Source organism: Sceloporus occidentalis, unplaced genomic scaffold, assembly GCF_023333645.1.
Source record: "Sceloporus occidentalis isolate IW3139 unplaced genomic scaffold, rSceOcc1.0.p SCAF_2, whole genome shotgun sequence".
Classification (NCBI taxonomy): Eukaryota; Metazoa; Chordata; class Lepidosauria; order Squamata; family Phrynosomatidae; genus Sceloporus; species Sceloporus occidentalis.
This window is the reverse complement of record NW_028316982.1, coordinates 50,066,367-50,075,760: the sequence shown is the minus strand read 5'-3', so window position 1 is coordinate 50,075,760 and position 9,394 is coordinate 50,066,367. Positions and strand designations below refer to the sequence as shown.

The 9,394-nt window shown below is 41.7% G+C and overlaps 1 protein-coding gene across 1 annotated transcript; it reads left to right on the top strand.

The window, feature by feature from the left end:
* Positions 1–210: 210 nt before the first annotated feature.
* Positions 211–8,605, top strand: TM4SF19 (transmembrane 4 L six family member 19). Its single transcript, XM_089507773.1, has 5 exons — positions 211–387; positions 760–837; positions 2,875–3,056; positions 5,682–5,871; positions 8,538–8,605. Exons 1-4 carry the CDS (start codon positions 211–213, stop codon positions 5,869–5,871), a joined length of 627 nt encoding a protein of 208 aa, XP_089363899.1. The 3' UTR covers positions 8,538–8,605.
* The last annotated feature ends 789 nt before the right edge of the window (positions 8,606–9,394 follow it).

Here is a 9,394-nt window from a genome sequence, read left to right as displayed (position 1 = left end):
ATAGCTACTTCCAACAAGAGTAGGCTCATTAAATCAGTGGAATTTGCACAAATGTTGTCTTTACAAATAGCAATTGGTGAAGGTGGAATACTCTAACTGGCAGTTGGGATTTATGCCAAGGATGGAAATTGGGCAGTCTTCCAGAGTTTAAACAGGCCATTCATCTTCTCCTACTTCTTTTTTCTGCGTTTGTAGGACTGTCTGCTGGGAATGTGTGTGGGGACTTGTGCTCGGATCCTGGGTCCAGGCCTCCTGATTTTGGGCCTGCTCTCCATCACTGCCAGCTTTTTCCTACTCTTCCCCAACTGGGAAAGCCGTTACTTAAACATGGGCCTTATCACTAAGAAGGCAATGCTCATGTCAGGACTGTGGGGAGGAGGTATGTTGGTAAGTGGATATTTCTCCAATTTAGTCTTCTCAAGAATTCTTCCCAAATGACCATGATGGCTGTAGGATCCTGGAAGTTGAGGCTCAAAACGTCTATTTGTCAAGTTCAGCCTGTGACTCTTCAAGGGCTATTAAACTTTATCTCTCATCACCCCTGGCCAGTATGGAAAATTATCAGAAAGAATGGGAGTTACAGGCCCCATTTAAGGAAAACAGAGGGGATTAAGAATGCATAATTAATAAAACATGCCGGGAGGTCATTGGTGAAGAAAGAGAGAGAAATGATATGGGCATAATAATAGGATTCTTCATGAGTTCCGATGGTGGGTCGCTGGAGAATGCTATTCACTCTGAATCACTTCTCTCTCACAGGTTTTCCCCGCTGCAATACAGATCACAAGCATTGGATGGAGGTGGCGCTGCTCTAGCAGCTCTGGGAATTGTCAGAAGGTAAGGTGGTGGGTGACTCATCCCATTAATGGTGGAGTCAGCCAGATTTCTGAGGAATTTCCCATTCTGGGCCATGGACATTTCAGGATTTCCATAGAGGGCAAAATGTGTCAGGTTGTTGTCAGTAGGAATTCAAATATCTCCACTCCAACACATGAGTTGCCCTGGGTTTCAGAGAGTGGAAACAGCATTAGAAGAAGCTTGGAGTTGTGGTCCAACAACATCTAGAGAAGTGCTCCATTTCTATCCCTGTTAGAATGTATTCTCCAGATCAAGATATTTTGCTGCTTGAGGCTAAACTCAAAATGGTGCCCTCCACGTTTCAGGCACAGAAAATGATTGGGCTGGGAGTAGAATCTTACTTCCACTGGCAATTCAATAGCCATGGGTCTCAGGAGGAATCATAGAATCATAGAATCGTAGACTTGGAAGAGACCACTAGGGCCATTCAGTCCAACCCCCTGCCATGCAGGAAATTCAAATCAAAGCATCCCTGACAGATGGCCATCCAGCCTCTGTTTAAAGACCTCCAAGAAAGGAGACTCTATCACCCTCCGAGGGAGTGCATTCCACTGTCGAACAGCCCTTACTGTCAGGAATGACTGGTCCTGAGTGGTTGCCTTGCTCTACCTAATAGTAGAGTTAACCTTGCTGCAGCCAGGATCCCTGGGATCAGTTGCTGAGCCTGTGAGAAATGAACATGAAGTGGAGCAAGCAAAATATATTACTTTGGTTGCTTCCATAGTTTACATTTACTGTTCCAACACCTTGATGTTAATTGGTGCCATTGAAAAGATCTCACATTTCAAAGGCTTGAGGGTGGGGAAAGGGAAATAAAGCCTGACCACACTCATCACTCTTCCCAGTTTCCAGTTCTCTGACCATGCAGGTTGATTCCTAGAGCCATCACCAACCATGTATAGTAGTCACACATGACTATCTGTCCTTCTGTCTAACTCATTCTGAGTCAGGGGACACCCAAATCATGACCATCCATTCGTATTATTCTCTGAATACTAGGCAAACCTTCTATTCAACTGCAGTGTGCTAAGAGGCCCACAAAGTAATAGGTTTAGTACCAAAACCTTATGTAATAACAAGCATGCACAATATTTCAGAGACATTATTTAGCACAAGCAAAAGTTAACAGTTGGTGCTAGAGGGGGAAAAATCAATCTCTACAATACATGTACATACTAAAGTATGGCTCTGCCTTAGAACATGATCTAAGTTCAACGTAACATAAAATGAAGAAGAATACAATGAGAAACAAGAAAGTCAAAAGCAGGCTTTATATACCCTCCAACTATTCTGAATTTGCAGAGACACTCCTGATTAATCATCCATCCCACTTTTACAACTGCTTTTAAATATCCCAAATTCTCTCTCCTTCTTCCCCTTTCCTGCTTTGTTGAGAGCTTACCTCAATTTCTGCAAATGGAGTTTAAAGGGGAAAAACCAGTTTGCACTCTGTTAACTCAGCAGGGAGGAGAGCAGAGAGTGAAGTGGAATCTTGCCCTTCACAGTCAGCTCAAGCAAAAGCAAACTTCTGTAGCCTCTCCTAGCTTATGTGTTCCTCCTCATTAATAATGTTTGCCATCTTAACCACACTCTCCTGTTGCTGCACCACAGGTGTCTCAGTTTTCATCTCTGAAATATTGGAGGGTTCATAGACCAAACGTTTGTTTACTTGACCCTTGAATAATCCAAAACAAAGGTAATAAGCCAATTAGAATCTAAGTAACTATAGTGTCCTCACACTCTGCAGCTGTGTGAGGTAGCACACACACCCCCAAGGCAAAAATGTGCTTATTCCCTTCTGAGCACAACTGGACCTGGCTGCACTATTCATCAGGACCTTCAAAGCCCTAAGCCAACTGTTAACACATCTGAAACAGGCGCCCACACAAGAGTCTTGCTCATAGGGAGTGGCGCACTCGGTAGAACCCTTGTAAACAGAACTTAGCATCACAAATAATTTGTATTTCTCCGCGATCATATAATTAGGATTAATTTCTGTGACTCTTTTGCCCACAGATGTTTCTCTCCATTGTGTTATCAGGACTGGCCTTGCTGGGATCAGCTGCTTGCTTTATTATATCTGGTGTGGGCTTGACAGAGGGACCTCTCTGTCTCTATGTTTTTACTAACAATCAAAGGAAGATGAAGCAGTGGGGTTACCCATTCATCAACATGGACATTGAGACTTTCAACAGTGGGTAAGGGGACTTGGATTTCATGGCCAACATATAAAAGAGCCAAGCCTATTTTGTTCTCATTTTCACCAGAAAGAGTTTTATCCTTCTTCCATGTAGACAGGATATTTTAGTCCTGAAAAATGTTTTGTTGTTAAAGAAAATACCCCACATTAGAGCAGTCAATGGAAGATTGATTTTTTATTATTATTATTATTATTATTATTATTATTATTGGTATGTCTGGAGATGGTTAACATGTTCTAGGAGCTGCGGCTATTAACATAAGTTATGAAAATTTGGAGATCACCTGCCAAGGAAAACAGAGCCAGCTTTGATAATATACATTAGGTGTAAAGATCATCAAGAGCACTTTTAAAAACAGATAGTCATTGAGATTTGATATTTTTGAGAAAAACAAAAAGTCTGCAGCAGGGCAATCAGTGAATTAAGACTGATGAAAATGGCATAGATTTAGAACTTCTGAGTTCTCCAGAGCTCTTCCTCAAAAGTAGAGCATGGGGGAAGGATATAACAATAGGACTGGTGACATTTTAGTAATTTATGCAGGAGTAAATCCAACTCAGGACAAGAGGCTACTGTCAGAACAGAACACAGAGAATGGTTTCCGATTGGCAAAGGAGTCAGACAAGGCTGTATCCTTTCACCCTATCTGTTCAACTTGTATGCAGAACATATTCTAAGAAAAGCAGGCTTGGACACAGAAGAAGGAGGAATGAAAACAGGAGGAAAGAATATCAACAGTCTAAGATATGCAGATGACACCAGCAGTACTAGCAGAAAACCTTACAGACCTGGAACACCTACCAAGGAAGATCAAAGAAGAAAGCGCAAAGACAGGCTTAATGCGGAACATAAAGAAAACAAAAACAATGACCACCGAGGACCTTCACAAGTTCAACCTAGACAATGAAGAAATAGAAATAGTAAAAGAATTCACATACCTGGGATCAAACATCGATATAAATGGGGACTGCTGTCAGGAAATCAGAAGAAGACTAAGAATGGGGGATGGCTATGAAAGAACTAGAAAAGATTCTAAAATGCAAAGATATACAGCTGAGCACAAAAGTTAGAAGCATATGAGCTATTCTATTCCCTATTACTATGTATGGATGTGAGAGCTGGACAGTTAAGAAAGAAGGTAGGAAGAAAATCCATTCATTTAAAATGTGGTGCTGGAGAAGAGTGCTGAGGATCCCATGGACAGCCAAAAGGACAAACAAATAGGTCTGAGAGCAGATCAAGCCAGAAACCTCCCTGGAAGCCAAAATGATCAAAGTGAGGCTGTCATACTTTGGACACATCATGAGAAGGAAGGGCTCACTGGAAAAGACAATAATGCTGGGAAATGTGGAGGGAAGAAGGAAGGCCACATACTAGACTCTCTTAAGGAGGTCATGGGTTTTATGGGTTTGCAAGAATTAAGCAGAGCAGTGGAGGACAGAGGGTCTTGGAGATGTCTTATCCATAGGGTTGCCATGAGTCAAGATCGACTCGAGGGCCATTAACAACAACAAAATCCAACATATGCTTGTTCAAACAATCTCTTCCTTTGTCACTGCAGGGGTCAGAATTCTTTGCCAACCTCATACAACATCCAAACTCCTTCCTGAACCCACCTTTTAGCTGCTGCTGCCTCCTAAAACAACATTGATATACTGTCTAACAGAGAGTGGGGGAGTAACATAGAACCATCCAGCTGTGTTCCTGTAGCTGGATGTGCAATATTAACATCATATTGTAGGATTTCTGGAGGACCCCGGGGAGTCCCAGGAGGTTCCGTGTCACTATTAGTCCAGCTATGGCGGGTTATAAACCGCCGCTTTGCGGTGATCTGCCGCCGCCGCTGTTTGCTCCGTAAGGGAGCCACTGCAGCCAAACCGTGCGGCTCCGTTACGAAGCAAAAAAGAAGTTCCAAAATGGAGCTTCTTTAAGCGGCGCCAGGGGCGGACTCGCGACGTCATAGACGCCGCGACACGTGCGGATGCACAGCATCCAATACGTAAATATGGCGGCTGCCGTGTGGAACGGCCGCCGCCATATTGTACATACAGAATACGTACTAGGGTTAGGGGGGTGCGGAAGCACCGCCCCTTCCTAACCCTAGTACGTATTCTGTACGTACTAAATGGCGGTCTGTAACCCGCCTATAGGAACAAAGCTGGATGGTTCTCTTCCAGTTCCCCACTCTCCACTGGTCAATAATGGTGGAGTAGGAGGAGAGATGTTTCACAATTCTGCCTAGGTGGAACTGTACAATATATCTTCTAATCCAGGATCTTGACTTACGCATTCAATAATGCAATCACTCTAGCAACTTGTTTCTAAGTCCATTATGTTTTAATATTATCACTTGTATTTAATATTGTAACTTCTTTTGTTCTTATTTGTACTTATTTTTAATCATACTGCGAGAGTGTGTATATTCCAGATCTGAGAGAAAAGCAGAAAACAAAATAAAAATACAAACATATATTCCTACATACATAAACCAAATCTGCATCTACTCTCTTAATAGCACACAAAAGAGCATTGCATTGTTGAATAGGCTCCGTTGCCTTTTAGAGAAAAAATTTATTGTCTGATCTCTGTAACTTTCTCATTAAAAATCTGTTTGTTTTTAAGGGCTCAGAATTACTTGTACAACCCCTCCCTTTGGAACTCTGTTTGCATCGAGCCACAGAATGTTGTGGGCTGGAATGTCTATTTCTTCTCTGCCCTTCTCATCATCAACATGGTAGAGATGGTCCTGTCTGCCATCCTTATCCTCAATAGCTTTTTTGGATGTGTCTGTGGTTTATGTGAAAAGAAATAGGTAATGTGGATTCAGAAACATTTTGTATCTTATTTTCTGTCTTTGTTGTCCTCCCATCTGTCAGATAATTGGTCCTCTTTTCCCCATCTCCATCTCCATCTATGCTCCAACAAGAGGAGATCTGAAACAAGGAGGGAGTTGTTGAATTTTGTTCTAACTTGCTCAGTAGACCACTCTCATGGCAGTAGGATGGAGAATCTGCTCCAGATTTTAACTCAGACTTTTAAAACATTATCCAAAGTGCTGAACATTTTTCAGGACAGACCTCAGCACCTTGAATGGTTCTTTTATTGTTTAGACTCAAGCCCAGTGGAGAGTCACTGCCCCATTGATAAGGGAGCTACCAGCCAGTGAGCTGTTTGGTAAAGTGAGTTAGCCACCTTAGGCAGTAAACACTGGGTGTAACGAAATAGCAGCTAATGATTAGTTATTAAATTAATCAGTGTTGTATTTCTGCTTTCAGGGAGGGGGAGATTTTCAGCTTCATTGGCAAAATGATTTGACTTCACCTTGATGTTTGTGGATTTGGGGTGCCATTTGAGGCACTGCCCTAGGCAGCATGGTGTCTTGTGCCAGCTCTTGTAGAATATGTATTTTAGTAGACTAGCTCTATATTTCCTTGAATCCTCCACCCAACTTGGCCAAAGGGCATGAATCTAAACATCTCAGATTATACTCTGTGCCTCTTATGAAGTGGATTATGATACACATAGTACATGAATTTGGAGACAAAACATTTTAAAAAAAACTGATCCCTGGAGTTGTGCCAAGGAGCACAACAATGTCTCTGGGGGCTGCATATGGCCCACAGGCTGTGATGTGCCCATGACTAGTGTAAAATGATGCATAAGAAGGATTGGTGAATGTTAGAAGGGAAATGGCTTTGTGGAATAATGAGAAGTGGATCAGTGTCATGGCAAGAAATAAGGAGAAACAACACTATAAGAAAATATTCCTGCTCTCTGAAGTTGAGGGGTAAAAGCACTCTCTGCTAGTTTAGAAAATAATTATAGTTCAGTTCCTGTCCTCTCAGACACACACTGGAAAACAATTTTGTTTTATATATACCAGGGTTAGGGAGGGGAAAACCTAGAGGCAAGTCAAATACTTACTATTCTTTCAATCCTTTGCTTCATATTAGACGGGTCAGAGGGAATACCACACCTGCCAATTACCCACTGCTACACCTACTCCTCATCCTGTAAGATTAGGTAAATCCCCAGACCTACTGAGGACTACTCATCCCTAGACCAAAGAAAAAAAGCCCTAAACTTTAGAACAATCCATAGAATCACAGACTTGGAAGAGACCACAAAGGCTATCCAGACCAACATCCTGCTATGCAGGAAGACACAACCAAAGTATTCCCAACAGATGACCATCCAACCTCTGTTTAAAACTCCAAAGAAGGTGACTCTATCACCCTCCAAGGCAGTGTATTCCACTGTTGAATAGCAATTCCAGGTTTAGTGGTTCACCTTCTATGAGAGTTAATTCAACCCAGGCTAAAACATTTGAAGTAAGTAAAAGTTAGAAACATGGGCCAAAAATAAACAAAAAAGTGTATAACTCTCTCTTATATATGTGAATTCTGTCACGTAACCCTAACCAAGACAGAAACATACTCCATGAACCCAGAAGATTACAGACAACAAATATCCCAACTCATTTGTAGCTGTTGCTGCTACTTACATTTAAAGTCAGGTTGGGTTTGACTTATGGTTACCATGTGAATAAGATACTCAGAACCCCTCTTATTAACAGCCTTGCTCAAGACTTGCAAACTCAGGGCTGTGGTTTCCTTGATTGAGTCAGTCCTCCAGTGATGCGCTCTTCCTCTTTTTTTTTCTGCCTTCAACTTTACTGAGCATTATCATCTCACTGAGTTACTTAGTCACTGAAAACCTTTATGGTTTATTGTCTGCGTGGTTAAATGCCTGTACTGCAGCCATTCACTCGAAACCACAAGGTTGCGAGTTCAAGACCAGCAAAAGGGCCCAAGCTCGATTCAGGCTTGCATCCTTCCGAGGTCGCTAAAATGAGTACCCAGACTGTTGGGGGCAAATTAGCTTACTTGCTATTCACCGCTATGATCTTTGGAATAGCGGTATATAAATAAAAAAACAAAACAAACAAAAACAAAACATTTATATATACTTTAGATACAAATTACATACAGATAGGCATTATCGTTTCATTCACTGAAACTGATTCTCTCAGGTCAATCGCAAAACTGCCATGCCCTTCCAATTGCTCCTTCATAATTCATGCCTATGGCTTTCACAATCTGATGACCCAAATATTTCCATCTCTCCCCATGAACCACCCCATATGTGACTCACCTGTTTCTAGCTTAAGGCTGCCAAATGTCTTTCCACATACTCAGCAAACCATCACTACAATGTTTTCTACTAGAGCAACTCAAGCTGTTCTGGAAAATATAAAATGTATGCATTTCATAGAATACTTAGTCAGATTGATTATGTGTTCTGGGAAGCCCAAACATTTAGATATATTGATGTTATTCCAAGTCTTTGCTATTTATTTTTTATTTCCATTTCTTTGGGACTGTCCTGATAAGCACGATTTACCAAACATCGGTATGAATATACAAATATACACTAATTGATTGTCTGCAATCACTTCTTTGCCTTCTTCTTTTGCAGTGTCAGTGCATATCTCATTCTTGTATTGTCTGTGATGAAGAGGCATCGCTTTCCAGATAGTAACCAACCCACCCTTCAATGAATGGTATACTTCATTGTCTTCCTGTCTTAACTGGGAATGTATGGCAGCCACTATCAGGAAATATAGACTGGAATCACAGCCACTACAGGAGCTCTTATTGTGCCACAAAGCTAAAAACTGACCTGAGGTTATTGCTTAAGACGTTTTTGCAAGGAGTAATTGTTATTTATTTATTTATTTATACTTCCTGAGCACCCCTGAGCACTAGTTTGCACCACTTCAAAATGCATGTCAATCATTTTGGCTTGGGAACTATATATATATATTAAAAAATTGATAGAAGATTCGATTTATTGGTTTTGCGACTACTTGCCTCACTGAGCTGCCATTGGCCAGATCGCCCAGCTTGCCGCCTGAGTAATTGCAAATAGTTGCAAAATCAATGAATGGAACCTTCTATCAATTTTTTTTTTTAAATCATGCGCCCAGAAGTCACACCAGAAGCACAAAGGCAGCTGTGCGGGTGGTGGGTGGGGGGTGGATCTACAAAAAACTGAAGAGGGATGATAAACACCCCTCTGCCATTAATCCCTCCCCTCCAGAATGATGTGATTCAGATCCATCATTCCCATTTGTTGAACACGCTTCGGAATCTATCCCCCCCCCCCCCCCAAAAGAACCACCAAAGAACTAGTGTCAGGAAAAAGCGGGTTTCATCGTGATTGAAACCGATCACAGTAGGATCGGAACCAATTTCAAATGGGAACAGCGGTCATATAACCCGATCAACAATTCACTTTAAATCATAGTGGGAACACCACCTGGGAGTTGTCCA

Coding starts and splice junctions, on each gene's coding strand:
- TM4SF19 (XM_089507773.1), top strand. CDS start 211: ATGTGTGTGGGGACTTGTGCTCGGATCCTGGGTCCAGGCCTCCTGATT. Junction 388..759: donor TGTGGGGAGGAGGTATGTTG/GTAAGTGGATAT, acceptor TCTCTCTCACAG/GTTTTCCCCGCTGCAATACA. Junction 3,057..5,681: donor ATTGAGACTTTCAACAGTGG/GTAAGGGGACTT, acceptor TTTGTTTTTAAG/GGCTCAGAATTACTTGTACA.